This window comes from Lichenostomus cassidix, chromosome 4 (genome assembly GCF_008360975.1).
Source record: "Lichenostomus cassidix isolate B80296 chromosome 4, HeHo_3.0, whole genome shotgun sequence".
NCBI lineage: Eukaryota > Metazoa > Chordata > Aves > Passeriformes > Meliphagidae > Lichenostomus > Lichenostomus cassidix.
In genome coordinates, this window is record NC_139484.1 from 12,290,344 (window position 1) to 12,308,605 (window position 18,262).

The 18,262-nt window shown below is 36.6% G+C and overlaps 1 protein-coding gene across 1 annotated transcript in view; it reads right to left on the reverse strand.

The window, feature by feature from the left end:
• The window catches only part of BANK1 (B cell scaffold protein with ankyrin repeats 1), a 136,407-nt gene that overhangs the window by 82,011 nt on the left and 36,134 nt on the right, over positions 1-18,262 (reverse strand). Inside the window, exons 4-7 of the mRNA XM_085057929.1 lie at positions 17,106-17,254; positions 15,826-15,964; positions 13,828-13,970; positions 6,883-7,006 (exon numbers count right to left, since the gene is read on the reverse strand). Of these exons, the coding sequence (XP_084914055.1) occupies positions 6,883-7,006; positions 13,828-13,970; positions 15,826-15,964; positions 17,106-17,254 (555 nt within the window). The remainder of the gene's footprint in view (positions 1-6,882; positions 7,007-13,827; positions 13,971-15,825; positions 15,965-17,105; positions 17,255-18,262) is intronic.

Here is an 18,262-nt window from a genome sequence, read left to right on the forward strand (position 1 = left end):
TCCAGCTTTAATGCAACTATTTTGAGATGACAGGAGAAGAGGTGACATGATACTCAACTTTTGGGTGAGCCATGTAATTTCTGCATTGCCATAATTATGTCCTGTTTTGTTCTCTATTCCGTTTCTAATAATTCCTAGTATTTCATTAGCTTTCTGATCTGCTGCCTAGCAACAAGTTGATGTTATCATGGAACTGCGTGGTCTGATTCCTCAGTGCTAATAGTCTGCTCAAATCCTCTCATTTTGGATGATAGCATAAGACTGCTTTTTTTCACTCGCATCACTTTGGTTTTACCTGTAATGAACATCATCTGACATTTTACTGCATAATTACTAAATCACTCATTTCCCCCTCCCCCCATTAGACCTTCCCCTTACTACCCCAAATACTGTGTACCATTAGCAAAAAAAGACTTTTCCCAATTGCCTGCCTCCTGCTTTTGGTCAGTTATTCATCCATGCCCAATCAGTTACTGACTTAACCGGGTTTGCTGACTCTTACAAAAAACTACAAGAAACTCATAAAGCCAGACTTCACATTACAGAAAACTTATAACATTCCTATTAGTTTATCCAGTAGAGATAACACATTAACCTACTTCTAGGTCACAATGTCACCTGATAAATTGGGTTTTGGCATCACTGTTATTCCCTCTAATACTACAAAGCTGAAAAATTGCAATGTTAGAAACCCAGCTGTTCTACTTTTAAATTTCCTCAGAGATCTTAATGAATGCCAGTTAGTCTTGGTAATTTCTTTCTGCTCATTTTTGCAATAATGTAACGATTCCTTCAACTCCAGACAGTCTATTTTCACATGTCTCCCATCCAGGACTACAGCTCAGGAATCTACAGTTTGTTCTAGCTGTCTTGAGCCTCTTTTATATCCCAGTCATCAGTTGTCCTACAGATTAGCCAGCACATCTCCAGCCCATAGTGTGCTGGAAGAAGTTATGACTCCTTTTGGAAATCTCTCAGTTGTCTGTAAAAATTCGAAAGCTTGTTAAAGACTCCCTTCCAGTAGTGAAATGTATCCACATTTCACAGCAGTGGTGAATTTGTGTACCCTCCTGCTCACCCCTTTTTGCTGCTGCAGAATGGTAATATGGGAGACAGTAAAATCTCACCCCATCATTAGATATAAGGAATAAGAGCAGTTCTTGGAATAGGCATAGCTAGTACTGACTGAAAAAAAATGTTAGGACAATTCACGACTGTATTTTGGATAAAGAATATTCCACCACCATCCCACTCCAATATTATTTTGACACAAGGTATTTGAGTGGGCTACATTTTAGTCAAAGGTCCCATTAACAACCCTAATCTAATTTTTAACAAACTGAGCGTTGCCTGACTTATTTGCACCAGGCAAAGAAAAATCTAATCAAGAAACCATAAATACACAGTGCCTGTGTAAATCAAGTCACTTGTTTTAGAAGCCTTGGCAGGTTGAGCTTCCATCAACAAGGGTATGTGTCGTAGCTTATATTCCCTTGTGTTTTAAGGCAGTGTGCTTTAAAATCTTTTGGGCTACAATAGGCAATTTCAAAACTGCATAGCAGCTATGGGTTTTGAGACAAGTAGATGCTACACAACTTCTTTACTCAATACTGCTCAACATTTTGACAGAAGTCCCACAAACTGGGTTTGATTCCGTAATTTGAAGAACTATAAATTTTACCCCAGAATATTTGCATTTGACTTTTTTTTGTCTACTTTTCTAACTGTAGGAAAAAATAGGATTCTCTTTTAAAAAGCGTCCAAACCTGAGCTAATATTAAAAAAAAAACTTCCACAAATCATCAAACTGCTTTTCTAACTACTTGGGGGTTTTGCTATTTTTTTTTTAATGTCCAGCAATGCAATAGGTGTTAAGCACAAATTTTAAAGAAGAGTAAATTTTATGATCTTTACTCAACAGTTTGCACCCTGTTAGGAGACATTAGAAGGTCAAATATAGTCAGTAGAAAGAGCCTTAATACAGTATTAATAACATGCTCCAAATTAATTTCTACCCATACTAAAGAAATCCAAAATAATAGTTTACAATTCTGAAAGGGCAATCAAGTCTATTATTATAGAGTGGATGCTAGGATTTCTTCACCAGAAGAAATAAACAGAAGAACAGCAGGTGATACTCATAAGCCTGCTCTAGACAGGCATAGACATGCCTAGAATTCATATCTGCATTCTTAGAGTAACACAAAACAGAGATATTCCAAAATCCGTTCAGCTCCTTGCACTTGAGCTATTCTCTCTAGTGGCCACTCAACTCCTCCCTAGCTGAGTTAGATATTTGAGCAGGACTCCTATGCCTACATATTTTGACCATTACATGAAACTACATCAGTAACAAATTAAATACCTCAGCCAGCCATGGTGGATGGTAAAAAACAAACAAACAAACAAACAAACAAACAAACAAACACCCCACAAAAAAACCAACCAATTTCCTAATCCAAACTTTTTTTATATTGCTCCTTGTAGTACACAGGAAAACAAAGGGTTGTTGTCAGGCATGAAAACTTTAAAAGCAACACTGGTGGTGTAGTGAGATCTCTTACATAATAATAAAAAAGGAATTAAGTGGTGCAGATGGATGGTTTTAGCTTCTTCTGCTCATGAAACTGAAGTCTGGCAGCATCAAGTTGTGACACGAGGCAAAAGGTTATTGTGAGGACCATCAGATGACCATAAGAGTTTTCAACAGTCTGATTTGCAAAGCCTATTCAGGCACACTGATGGCAGCACCCTGCACATACACAAAGCAGGATGCAAGCTTCAAGGGCCAAACTTGCCAAGTCTTGCTGATAAAAACCTCCAAAGCATTGAACTACTTGAGGCCACCTCAGTATGACTGCTGTCTAGGTAAATGCTATACTGACAGTAGAGATGGCTGCTGTTGTTCCAGCAGTCTCAGCAACACTTCAATGACCATTTCTGTATGCAGCTGGGGTACTGGTAATCATTCTCTGCTCGTAATAGCTAATAATAATTAGCTCATAATATAAGCTTATAGCTATGCTTTCTGTGCAGTGAGGGGAAAAAGACAGTGCTGGACGTGGCCTCTCAGAAACTTCTCCCCAGATCTATACTTAATTAAGAAATATAGTGAGGTTAATGACCTCAAAAGAGATGATTGAAGACATTGAGCTTTTCTGTTCACATTCTGACAAGAGACACCACTAACTGCCTGAATCCCTCCCAAGTCATTAGAAAAAGATCAAGAACTTATCTCTTTCCATCAGGCTCTACAGCAGAAATCAACGATGAATGTGGGTAGCACGGTCAAAATAACAGGTAAGAAAAGCCCAATGCAAGATCTATTTGTGTTTGTTTGTTTTTTAAATTATAACTGTTCCTTAACTGTCAATTCTCAAAGCTGAGTAAGCTCTTAAGACAAATTAGATGTTCTGCTGTAAAGAAAATTCCAGCATACCATGCTTGACTGCTTTAAATGAAGTTTTGTATTATACACAGTAGGAAGAGGCTGTAATTATTTGAAAGCCCACATGCTTCAAGCAGAAAACACCATTCTTGAAGTAGCAAGTTTGTCACACTGCATTGGTGAAAACTGCTGGAAATTCTGTCAGCTGTGAAACTGGAACAACTGGTACATTTCAGCTAACTATACAGAACTGAGCAAAAGTAGTAGTTATTCGGGTAATGGGAAGTGAACAGCTTTTACTCAGTATCAGTCCTTTAATGGAGAACGTTAACAGAGAAAAGCTGTGGCCATTTGGCACCTACACTAAGAACTGATGATCACAAGCTGGGAGGAAGGTTAAAGAGAAAGTCCTCAAGTGGCATACTTTTAAGTGCTTTAAGGTGGCTTCTTCAACTTTCAACTAACATTGAGGCCAGTGCTTGCTTTTAATAAAAGTTTTATTTGACATACACAAGGTTAAAAGGGAATTGCTGGGTTTTTTTAATATGTTTTGTCCTGTCATAATCCCTTCTCTTCTCTGCAGAGAATTCTGGAAAACCTCAGCTATAAAACAGAGTATAAAATCTAATATTACTGTATTGTAGCATTGTCTTAGCCTGCAGGAATTTTCATAAAATTGCAGTAAGGAAACAGAGCACCCTACAGTGATATTTCTGCACATCTTGTAAGACATCATTCTTTTATTTCCCAAATTATTGAAACAGAACAAGATTTTTTTTTAAGTAATTTAAATAGGCACTTAAGATGATTTCTATACTGCCTTTCTTTTCCCCCCATTATTTTTCTAGCAGCTGAAAACCCAGACCTATTTCTTCTTTTGGGATAGATATTTCAATTTGAAAAAAAGAATTATAGAAATCAGGATAGGATTTGCTGTGTTGCTAGCAGTTTTAGTTGACAAAAAGCACTGTTTTCTAGACAGCAAGTTCAGGACTTTCCATAAGCATCAATAGATGAGTTTAATCAGAAAAATAGTAATAGATAACTTGCAGAAAATTAAAATTAATTACCAGTGGAAAGCAAAACAGGTTTTCCTCAAGTAAACTGTCATTTCTTGGACAGGAGTCAATGCAACAAGCATTCCCAAATCTCAGGATTCATGAGCAGAATCAGAGCTTTCCAAGAAGAAAAATATTTATCAAGAAATATTTTGAAGCATGAGTTTAGATTTCTTAGTACGCTTTGACTGGATTCCATTACCAAAATATAAAGGAATAATTTACATACAACATACCCTGAAATCAATTCAGCATGAAGTGTACAATATTATAGGCAGTATTTCCACCTTTAGTTAAGTTCTTCAACAAGGGATGACACCACCACCAGAAGTCCCAGACAAGCCTTGGCTCTGTCTCTCAGTTAATGCTGTTGTTAAACAGTGTTTTCCAGTGGTTTCTCTTCAGTCTGCATTTAGCTTTCTCATCTGTTCAGAGTTTTGCACCTTTGCCACTTATCTTGACTTGAACAGCCTAGACACTGACTGCTCACAAGCACTGCATTATCACACTAAAAATATGTTGAACAGCCATTCTGGGGATGGGAGTGGCTCCTAAAAAATTATGTAAGCAACCATGCACCTCCTGATGTTTTGATTTAAACCACTGCCAGTACAGGAAAGCATTAAATTGCATTTTGCATTTAGTTTTATTCTCCCAAGTTTTTAATCACACAGCTGCACACCTTGTGAGAAGACAAATCACACAATTCAGTAGTTATCTAATAAAATTAATCCTAAATTCTTCATTCTCAGTTCACTTCGAGGTCATATAGAGATCTTTCAAGTACAGAAATTTATCAGCTGCACCCTGATGTACCAGTGAGAAAGTTAAAATAAAGCATCAGTGTAGAGAGAACGTTTCTCTTATCTATGCCTCATGCTGAAAGCTTGCTCCTCACAAGTCTAATGCCCGTTTGGGATACTTTTATGGGAGTCAAAGTACATGTTTATGCACCTTTCAGACAGAACAGTGATCACAATCCAAGCCTCCCACATTCTGAGTGCTTCCAGCCCTGCAAACACATCCTTCTTTCATCAAGAATCTGGGCATCTAACTTTCTACCTTCTTTTTGGGCCATACATCAGACCAGTTGATTTTAAGGTCAATACATGGCTCAGTCAACTTGCTCTTGAACTGCACATGCCTTTTTTTGGGTACAGCATGTTAGTTAGCATTATTCTCAATGCTCAAAAACATGACCAGATCTAATAGTTACTAGAGAAGTGAAAAATCTTTTGCTTATCAACTAACATTTCAGATTGGGAAAGACTCTTGAACGTGTCTTATCCACCCTCATCTTGCAGTCTCGCACAGGAAAATGTCAAGGACAGGTGCCTCATTTATTTGCTTCCACTAACTTTGACATTTAAGCTCATTTTTACATTACAAGTTGAAACATGTTTATCTAATACACAGGAATGAATTGCATCAACAGAGAAAAGGAAACATGATAGTAATCAAAGCAGAGCCACCTTCAAAACTTGTTTGTATTTGGTTATGAGAAGTGGTATGTTGTACTCGATTGTAAAGAGCTTATTTTTCTCTCAAAACCACAGTCCGGCTACACAAAACATAAGTCATGGAGCATCTCAAACGCATGTTTCTCAAGTATTTTAAAAGGGAAACACATTTTCTTGAGTGTTATTTTTCCCCCAAAAGTTTCTTAGAAAAGCTGAGGTTTAATATACATTTGAGATAATCATAATGTTGCTTTCAAAACAGAAACTAAATAAACACACTCTTGGTTTACCGCAAACCAATTTGAATCCCTTTTAATGGTTAATGGGTGCAACCAGAACCCTCCTTTTGGTACTAGAAGTAGCTTCTGTTGATGTATGACTGAATGGTGCACATAATACACCACTCTACAAAGAAACCTTATTTTAATTCACTGGGATGCCTCCTTTTAAAAATTAAAAATAATAAAATTATCTTTTTGCCAGAAATAATGAAAACTATTAAGTGCATAGGTACTAAGAGTCACTGGAGAAGTTTAGTGCTGTTCTAAGATCACAAGCCATCCATTCTCTTCAGACAGAGAGATCTTTCAGATTTTCTCCGGACTTGGAAAAAGTGAAGTTTAAATTGCATTGCAAGGAGCAATTAGTAAAAAATATGTAATGTAAAGGCATCTTCACATGACTCTTATTACCCATTTTCTCCATAAGTATAAATCTGCTCAGCCATAAAGCTGTCAATTGGCAGCTAATCCAAAGCTGATCAAAAATCCAGACAAGTATAAATACATAGTACTGAGTCACAAAATAACGATTTACAGAATTCTTTTTCCCATTTTTCCTATTTATGTTGTCTTTATTGTGGATTCTTCCATTTCACTAGAGGTTTTCAGTGCTTAAAGGTTGTTTTATTAGCATTTATGAAAGTAATAACCATGGCATCAGTAATAAAAATCAATGCATAGAACAAGTGACTCACTAGCTTGTTGATGCTGCTCTTCTTCACTTTGGAATGGGTTGAATTCATAAGTAGGTATTTTGCTTTTCAATAATGAAGTCAGAACATTGTCTACCTTCTCTACAGAAGAAAATTTCAATGCCTGCTTAAAAGAAAGAGACCAGAAAAAAAGATTAGTGCATTTATTGCATATGTATTTTTAACTTTATCCTCAGAGTGCTGGTGAATCAAATTGCACAAAACAGTATTATGGCAAACTCACTCTTAGTAAGTGCAGCACAAGTTTTGAAAACTATAGATGAGATATTTTAATAAAAAAGAATCATGACAACATGATCCAACTGTACATAAACATATACTATAACATAAGTTCAGCCATGACTTAAAAACTTCTGGATGAAGTGGAAAGGACAGTATGATTTATGTAATAATTCAGGTGACTTTAAAGATTATAGTAGCCCTCTGTAACCCAAAACTTTTACATTAAGATTGTGGACTTGGCTAGGTAGAAAACAGCTTCAGTTTCATCAGCCAAGAGACAACATTGTTGACAGAACAACAAACTGGTATCAACCACACAGATTAGTTTCCTACTAAACACATAGTCTTTAGAGAAGGGAAATCCTCACTACTGCCAGAAGATTTTTGAGTGCCTCTTTCTGGACAGAAGGCCAAGATCTACACCTAACAACTTTCAAGGCAGCCATAATTAAATATTTCTTTGCTTGGCATGACAAGAGCAACATCACTACAGAGATTTGAACAGTAAGGATATTTCACAACAAGTACTACAAATACTTGTCCAGTATGTGCTGCACTGGGCACCAAAAGGAGCTCAGCCACAGCACAGAAGAGCTCAGGGAGAGTTGCTTTACTCTGCTCAGGGTCAGCAGCCCTGTGTTCAAGTTTGCCTTCCCACAGCTGAACAGCAGCTGGTCAAGACAATTCTGGGATGACTAAAAGGGAACATCTGCAGACATGCTTAGCATATGAAGTTAAAAAGAAACTCTACGACTGATGAGCTGAGGAGAAAAGGACAGAGGGGTCTACTGATGAAACATGAAGTTTAACTCCCGAGACTGTTAAAATGGAGTGAGAAAAGTAAGTATGCCATGATCAGATGTTGAATGCAGAGGCAGAATTGAACTTTCATCCAACCCTTACCAAGAATTAGAAGTTTGTGCAAGTAGGAAGCTAACAATATGATTGTTAATTCTTCCCATAATTAACCCTGGCCCTTCCAATATTAAGATACATAAAACCCATTGCATTTCTTTTCATAATTCACTCCCTTTCTATGCTGTCACGTTACATTCTCTGTACTTTTTATTCAATAATTAGGAATACATACATTAATCTTCAAAAAACAAAGCAAAAAGCATTAAAAAAAACTTCACCTAGGAAAAAAGATCTTTGAGGCTTGTTCTAGAATAAAAATCTAACCTGAGCACAAGACTTACAGTGTGAATTGAGAAAGCATATGCAAAACCTGCTAAATATCTATAAACCCCCCCCAAACTATTAACACAAATAACAGCACTATGTTTACAAGTTATTAAGAGGAATAATATCAAAATTCAGTTAGGAAACCATACTATTCTCTCTTATTCCAAGTATGTCTTCTTAGATATGTTACCATTATACTACCTTAACAGAGTTCAGTCTGGAGTAGGACAAAACCAAGTAACATCACAGGAACTAGCTCAAACGGGTGTACGTAGCAGATACTGTGTCATTAAGAGAGAGGCTCAAAAGAGGCTCAAGTTACTCACTGAAGTAACTGTATAGTAGGTATTCCACTATACATAGAATAAGAATTTAAGTGGGCTTCTAGACAAACTAAACTTGAAGTAATATTTTTAATCTCCATTTAAAACGGCAGGTGATACCCCTTACACACTGTGCTCTACCTATCTAACCTTCTCTGTTCAAAAGAAAATGAACAAACTAACAAAACCCACCCCAACAATACCTGCCTCTTATTGTCTGTCCTGAAATTCCAGAGGAGCAAGTTCAGACAGAATCCATTTCAGACTGTACTGTATATTCAATATGAATAAGCCCTCCATAGTCTCTTTTCAGCAAGTATTCCAGGACATCTTGCGTATAAATCTCCACTGCTTTTTAATATGAGCTCAGGCCAAAACCCTTCCCTATCCCTTTTACTCAGTCAGAAATCTTTGGCAGGAGTGCCCTAAGAATGCATAGCTCTTACTTCATACTCAGAAAACCAAATTTTCATGGAATAAAACAGTGTTTCACAACCTGAGATGGAGCAATTTCTTGAACAGAGAAGAGCTTCAGGAACTTGAAGCCTTCCTTGCAATGACTAGCCTATCCATTTCTATGATTTCTCAGTCAAGAACAATACACTTCTTACACAAAGTTATCAGTACAATTTGCTTCAAGCTTTCCACCTGAACTTTTTTTTTTCTCTTACTCTACTGAAGTAAGAGAAGACTTACTGAAGATTTAAGCAATGATTTAACCAGCTGTGTTGTTAACTAAACCATAATGAGGGGCTTTGTTCTACTACTCTCAGCAAAAACACAAAAGGAAAAGAAATATTAGTTATTTAAAAAAAAAACCCAAACAGCTGTGTCTTTTATCTCACATACAGGAGGGCCTGTTCCAGCACTTATGTGGAGATAACAGCTGAAACAACAGCAAAACAGAACTAGGAATAGGGCCACTTTGCACTGCCCAGCTCCACATCACAAAGGTCACCTCCCCAAGAAAGAACTCAGTTTAGAGACTTTACTGCCCATTTCTGCCCTACAGCACTCACAGACTCAAATTATGCTGTGTTTACATATTGTAATGTATCCTACACAGACCTCTACAGGCTCATGAAATCTTCCCAAGAAATCTCACCAACATTACAAACCTGAAGCTCACGCTGAAGCTTCACCAAAGCCAACAGAAGCAGAACTGTGTTTAAAGTTAAGCACCCTGCAAGAGAACACTGAGCCAGTCAGGAGCCTGAGAAAGCTCACATTTTATCCAAATAAAGATTTACAAGACTAGAGGAAAATAAGCAACAGTGCTAGTTATCCTGTATGTACTTGAAGCCCCTAAGAATTAAGCTAGGGAGTTTGTACACAGTTTACCCCATACTCTCTGAAGCACAGCCAAATATTCTCTGCTCCTGTACTGGACGTCCTTCAGCAAGCACTACTACTACTTGTCGCAGAGCTCAGTACCACCTCCCTAGCTGCAGGCACTATCTCTACTCCCTCACCCCTTTTCAGAGCAACAGGACACACCTGTGAACAGAAAAGCCCCAGGTGATGACCATCACACCTGGGCTTCCAAGAACATCCTTGCAAAAGGAGAAAACCGAGCACATATTTTGCCGCTTTTGTGAATGAGATTACCTATGTTCTTTAATAACTGCTAACCAAGCCCTGAAAATATGTGCCACTGAAACACAGCAGGCACAGCCAGTAAATTAACATATTCCACACTGGCTTTGGCAGTACTAACAAGGTTACATTTACATAAAGATGAACTTCTTCATTAGTTCTTACATATCAGACACTACTTTATATGCACTTCCATATCTGCATTGCTTCTGCCAAAGAGAACGGGCCAGGTTTAAAAATCACTCAGGCATTTTTGACAATTTTAGCCAGTGACAGAGTATGGACAGCTTTCATACCTAGAGGAAAGGAAAGAAACATTTTAAAACAGCAGCTCCTGATGTGGCTGAGAAGATTGAAATATTAAATGCAGTTTCAAAGGAAGTATCTCTGGGAATCAGGTAAAGATGCATGCACAATATTACCATATAAGTCATATAGCTATTTTACAAGTTTTTACAGAGAAGGCTGCAGTTTATTTTCTTTTTTTTCCAATATCCACTGTAACTGGAACCCTGTTTAATAACAATCACAAAAACATCCTTTAAGATACCAAGTATCTGAGAACCAAAGGAGTATTATTCGACCAAAGTTTGTCATAAAGACTTCTCCAATCTCTCTAGAAGTTCTAAGTCACTCAAACTAACATAAAATTATCAACTTCAGTAATAAGGATATGACCTTATTTTCAATTTATTGGGTTTGAAACCTAATAAATCTATGCCAGGAAACCCCAACACTAAATAATTGAATCAATAATTCCATTTGGTAGAAACTCTGGGAGAAAAATCAATACAGCATATAAATACAGCAGAATGCTGAAATGATTAGTGGATAAAAAGTAAAACATGAAATATGAAGTTTAATTATGAATTATAAAAACCTTAAAATCAGTCTGTACATTAGGTTACTGTAAGAACATAAACTTCCTAAGGGAGTTTCTTTAATACACAATTATGTGATAGTGAGGAAACAAGAAATCATGACCTTCATCCTCCTTTATTCTCACAGCAAATCCATTCAGCATTTTGATTCAGTTACTATGATCCCAACTCTTCCTGCTTTAACATTTCATTTTTTTTCCTCTTAATACTAATGCAAAGAAACTTATTTAACTTTATTTATTTAATTAATTACATTTTAAATATTTGATTGTTTAAAATGTCTTGCTGATGTTGGTAAATGCTTTTTAAATTCAGAAAAAATTGGAACAGAAAATTACAATCTATCAGATGTAGCAAAGAATTTTATCCAAAGGCATGATTTGAAAAATCTTAAGATTATGTTTAATCTAAACTTTAGCTAATGTCAATCTTTAACTGCTCTCTAAATATTGATTCATAAATGCAGTGGTACCATATTTTGATAGTCTCCCACTAAGACACATGAATTCACCTGACCATCACTAAAAGGAATGGATATCTGTAATTCTATTTGTTGGGTTTTGTCTATTTCTTTGGCTTAATTGGGGAACTAAGTGGAGCATCTCAAAGGAGCTGGAAAGGTTGGCAAGATAATACAGAAAACAATGTATGCATTTTACCAAACCACTCTATCTTTGGTATGAACTAATACAGCCATTTGCTTTCATCACAGAATTTTAATAAGGAGATACTTCTCAGATTGCAAGTACGTGTGAAAATCGTGAACCTTCCTTTGAACCACAGAGTGATATTGCTTTGATCAATAATTGCTGTAAGCTTTTCTATTTTACATCAGTTTTGTTTTCCATTGTGTTTGATTATTACTTTGCACAGATAAATGACTGTTGCCCCAGGATACTTTTGCAAACAAGTTGATAGTCTCAGAGGTTTTAATTATCCTTGTTAAATAAAAGTTACTACTACTATTCCTGCTACTTGATGGGAATTCTAATTAGTATCAAGTCTGTTTTGTTTTCCTTTTGTGAACATATTTTAAGGACTAAATTAAATTATGTTCTGTAAATTGCATCTTTATGATGTAGCTTGTTGACATTAAATCAGGAGCCCATTTAAAAAGTTTGCAGAAAAATTTTAGCTACCCAGCTAGTTAGTGTATCTCACTCTGAGGCCCATCTGATACCATTAAATAAGACAAATCTTCCAACACATAGGTATGCTTACAAAAGAATTACCATTGGTATACTTTGCCACATAGTATCCATGGCATTGTGCGGATTGTAGAACTCATCCAATTATAAACATTTCCTCAACATTAGTTTTTCAGTTACCAAAACAATAAAAATAACAGCAGATAAACAATGTCACCTCATTTAAACCCCTGCTTACTATTCAGATGAGTAAAGGTGAGGAAATGTTAAACATACTTTATAGTCATAAGACTACAGCTGTATTTCCTGGTGTGCACTACTGCTCTGCACAGCATTATTTTTGCATTTGAATATGATTTAAATTGTATGTGTTTTACTAAATATTAGTCATGCTGGTTAAATGAAGGGTCAAACTCCTGAATAACACAAATAACTCTCCAGTGGAAATACCATGCAAGGTTACCATTTCAGTGATAACTTTTTAAAGCATTATGGCACACTTATGCACAGAAGTTTAAATGAAACCTGTTAGCAGCTTACTTTGGTATACTTCAAAATACAGGCTAAAGAATTATGGATACCATAAAGAATTTAAGAACACATTTATTCCTTGAGTTGCACTATTTTTCTTGTGCAACAGCCTGTTTTCTTAGAACAGAAGCAACTTGTACTTGGAAGGAATCTAGCCCCATCCTTAGCAGAACACTAATAATGCAATACATCATATTTTATTAATCCTTTTGTTATGAGTGTAATGCCTTAGGTGGCAGATCAGGTATATTTATCACAGGAAAATGAGACTGTCTGCACTGGAAACACAGACAATTATTTTTGTTCTGGCTTTGCAATTATAATACAGACATCATGAAAGGTCTGCTTGGGCTACCCACCATTCAACCGATGATACTCGAGACTTGTCCTTTCTTAGTATATGCTTTCTTTTCCTGTTATTTCTTATGTGCCACTGGCAAAGAACAGGCTGCAGAGCCCTGCAGCCTGCTGTGCTGATTTGAAACATGGCTCAAAACCTGATTTTTTCTAAACATACCCAAAGAATCTGCATGGCAACCAGCAAATCACAGGAATGATGGCTCAGCAGCCGAAAATGGACTCTACATGAACAGCAACCTACTGCCTCCCATACAAGCTGTGCCAGAAAAACTTGGTTTGACGGTGAATGAATAATAACCCACCAAATCCAATGTGGTTTAAGATTACTTGCTTCTATTCGTTTCAGAACATAAAAAAACCCCAACATTTTAAATGGAGAGGGACTTCACTAATACTTGTTCTTATTTTCAACCTTTGGAATACAGCATGTTGCTCATTGGGCATATACAGCATAAAAGACATTTACATCACTCTCTAAAGAAAACAAGAAAATGGAAAATTTGTTTTCTCTTGCCTGACTTATTTACAGCTAGACATCTCAGAGACAGGCCTCTTAATCCTGAGCCTATTACTGAGCCATTACAAATGACTGTGTAATCAAAAGATTGTGTACTATCTCTTAGTTCATAGAGGCACTTATATTCTATTTTTCTTTAATTAAAAGTTGAGAAGTCAACTTACCTGACAAGTGAAAGCTATTGGGTCAGCCACTTTCTTTAAAATGGGCTCAATTTCCTCTAGTGCAGTATAGTACTCAATCTGTGCTGTCATCTTAATGACTCCGCCACAGTAGACATTTACATATACAGGGCCGGCAGGAAAATCTTATAAAACACAAATCAGAACAGTAGCTGAAAATATTTTACAGTCCCAGACCAGAGATCTCAGGGAATGAGTAAAAGAACAGAAAATATCACAGAAAAAACATAGAATTGATGAACTGGATTTGCATTTCACAGATGATTCAGTATAGTCAGTTTTTTTATTCAGGTCTTTCAGCCTAACATCACAAAGCTGACAAAAGAAAATACATATCTTTAAATCTGTATAAAGCAAAGCTACTGTAGTGCTTCACATTAGAAAGGAGATGAAAACAGAATACTTAAAATTTCCAACTGCCCTTTGATAGACTGATGACCTATAATCAGCTCCCTGACGCCTACATGTTAAGGAAAAGTTCATTTATCACAAACAGTGGAATTGCTATTCATCTTATGAAACATTTTTCTTAATTGCAGTCAAGGTTCTCAAAATCATGTCTGAGCTAGGCTGCATGAATGCAGTCAAGGTTCTCAAAATCATATCTGAGCTAGGCTGCATGAATTGCAGTGTAATTAATTCCATTCCAGTCGCTTACCTCAAAAAAGCAAAGGAGAGAGGCGCTTGTAGTCTGTTACTTAAGTATGACTCTCTCTGTGCATGCAGCACAAGGCTACTTTATGAGCACATTTCCCAATCCATCACTATTCATTGTGCCAGGCATTCTGCTGGACCATACCAGCACAGTGTTCTTAAAATACTAATTCTGCCCACAAAACAGTGAGAAAAGGGGCAATTCTGAAAATGGAGAAGAATAACAGGGCCAGAGAAACTAAACTAATAGTACATCATGTTAAATCACTTAAATGGAAACTGCCCAAATGTGGGGTTTTTAAAAAAAAACAAACCACAATACTTTTCCTATAACTTCAGGTTAGGTGGACCTTCAAAAGGATACTTCCAAATTTCCACTTTTTCAGATTTTGAAACAGAAAGAAACATTGAACACAAATGATATAAGAAACATAATTAAACTTGGACTACAGCTCTCTGCCAAATTTTTCATATTTCATTTACTGTTCATATTTTATTTCTTCACCCACTAAAGAAACCTTCTTGTGATCAAGCGTTCTCACGAAAAAAAAAATTTTGGAAGAGTCTTTTAAGATCTGTGCATGAGGATTGCAACTGTTGTTGGACATCCAGTTACAGATGAAAGTTCCCTGTTCAATATGTATTTTCCAGTCAGGTTTCTAAAACCAAACTCTCTGCACCAACATAGTGATAAAGAACTCTCAGGCCATACATGGCCATCATCTCAGGACAGAGTTCAGGATGAATATCACAGAGTCAATTAGGTTGAAAAAACCTCTAAGAGTATTGAGTTCAACCTTTGACCGGTCAGTGGGGAGAGTTGTGGCCCTTTAAATTGCACACATATTCTAAGAGAAACTGTTGTTAAATAGTTGAAACTAAAAACTCATTAGGAACAAGCAACAATGAGTGAGACAGAGAAATGGCATGAATGTGAAAAAAGAAATTATTTCCTGAATCAGTAAGAATTATGGAGAAGAGTACAACCAAATTTACAGCATTAAATATAAAATGAAACATTCAGTAATAAGAAAAGAATATTAGGTTTGCATTTTATGGCACTAATTTTGAAGAATGTTAATCTGTAACTAATCAATGACATTTTAAGATTTCCACCTGCCATTTAACCACAGAAAACCAATCTAATAGAACCTTGTTTCCCATAAATCACAAGACCACGCTTTCTGCATTATTAAAAGTTATACGTGCAAAACTCATGTAAAGGAAACACCTACAAAAAAGCAGAAAGGGAAACTACTCATCAGAAAAAGTGAAGGGAGTTGAAACTTTTCAGTTTTTCTTAAAGGTAAAGAATATTTTTCTTACCTAGGGCTTTCACGTACTTGACCTTCCTGTTCCAAGAGGCTGTCTGCGTCCTAATTCGTTGATCATCTGCTACAAATTCAATTTCTAGAGTTTCTTCATCTATTTCATCTTTCAACAGAATGAATATTTCACCAGGGTTCTACAAAATTAAAATGTGTTCCCATTAGTCCTTCAGAAAATTATATTGAAAGTGTAACATTATATTGAAAGTGCATTGAAAGAACTTTCCTTTACCAACAGCTTCATGCAAAAAAAAAATCATACTACCAAAATATGATGGTATCTCACTGCTTCCTTTAGTATGTTTCTTACATAAATGATACAAGTAATGTAGGATTTTAAATTCAGCTTAAATAAGAATGCTTTTTAACAGTATTTTAAATGCATATATAGGTGAATTATTACATTTTCTAAGGCCCCCCTACTTTATATTCTAGAAGAATGTCATCCATCCTAATAAGAATAAACTAAAATGCTTTAGACTCACTTAACCTCTTACAGTAAGATGCCAGTAGACAGGAGCAGCAGGTGATGTGAGGCAATAGCCCTCTACTACCTCCTGAACCAGGGGGAAAATCCCTCCCTTAGAACTGTACTGATCTCAACAATGAAACAATGTGTGTAAGTCATCTTTAGAAGAGAGATAGCTAATAAAAAGTGTGACGTGCAGTGTACACTGCCACCTCCATATATGACCATGGCCACTTACTTTATATAAAGGAATGCAGTGCTGGATTTTGCACTTCCTCTGTTTACAATGTCACATATTTCTCACAGCCACTCTGATTAAAAAACACATGAACATTTATGTCCACTGGGTATGCATGCAGATATGTACATATAAATATTTCTGATTCAATTTAAAATCAAACTAGGTACATGCTCACACAAGCACTTGTGTAATTCATGGTATGGGCATATATGCAGGTATACATACACCCATCTCGGATTCTTGCCAAGACAAACTATGTATCTCTCAAGAAGTGCCTGATTACTTGCTCCCTCTAAAGTATAAGGTCCAAGTGACAGTAATACTTCCACTCAAGATGCTAAATAACTCTATTAGAGCTGTCTCCAAACTACTTTACTTGCAAATCTTTTGACTGCAGTGTGGATGCAACACAAAGGCAAAATAAATCCCACTGCAGTCTCGATGCACTCTTATTTTGGTCCCTTGACAATTTTGGAAACAAATAGCAGATACAGTATGAATGAGATTGCAGCAGGCAGAGGAGAACAATGACTGTTATCCAGAAGATTTTAGCATCCAAAAGTCTCACCTCACATGATATTCTTCTCGGAAGCACCAATACTGACTGCTCGTTACTTTCCAAGCTTTCAGAAAGTACCTCTGTTTTAAAACTGAGGTCTGTTCCTTCTGATGCTCCCCTGACATTTGACAAGTTAGCATCAGAGCAGGTCTGGTGATCTGAAATAAATAATGTGGAATGAGAACATTGTTAATCATCCTAAATCAACAGAACATGGCAATGATGTGGTTTCCCATGCATTATTAATATTTGGAGTCACAATTAAGGGCAGCGCATCAAAGCCTGGCAAAATTCATTTAATGTAAATGTGATGAGGTGTTCCTCCTTTGATAAAGGGCTTGCCTCTGAAGTTTTGATCCTGCAGCCTTGATTTACATGAACAGGCAATGCACATATGCTTTGTCTTCCTAAACCAAAATGGGATGCAGCCTTTAGACTCAAATCATTGTGAACAGCAAAGTCAGGGAGATCAGCAAGTTTTGTAGTCTCAGAACTCATACACTAGGCTAAAATTGAATTTTTACCACTCTTCCCTCCTCTACATTTAAACAAGCACATGCTATATGTTTACAACCTCAACCCACCTATCTGCAGGAAGGCTTTACACGAGGGCAGTGATACCTGTAACTATGGTACTAAGACAGTAGGTACAGATTTCCTTGACACTGATTCCATAGTCTTTGCCTGCCTTAATGGACAAAATGATGGAAGGCATACTTTTTTAAAATAGGATACTCTGGGTTTGGATATGCTATGCCAGTTACACAGGTAGCTTGCAACCAGTTTCTTTTCTGTTTTGCTGTACCAGAAAAGGCCCAAGAGCGAACACAGTGAATCCTTCACCAAATCAAAGAATTTTAATGATGAAATAGAACATACAACTGCATCTGCAGAGCTCTGACTAAGCCTGTGTTTTAGCAAAGGTGTCCTTTACCTGCTATGTCTCAGCTGTATCATTACTCCTTCTTTCCAGACAGTCTATTACCCTCTATGAAACATTTCTGCCACCCATCTCAAAGGACTGCAGCAGCTCTTCATCATGGAGGATTACTCAGTATACTGCAGTAACCCAGTGAGACTATTGATATAATTTCACACAGTTCACAGTTAAAAAATCTTGACTGGCTGGTGAGACAATATCCTGAGAGACATCCACACGATCTTGC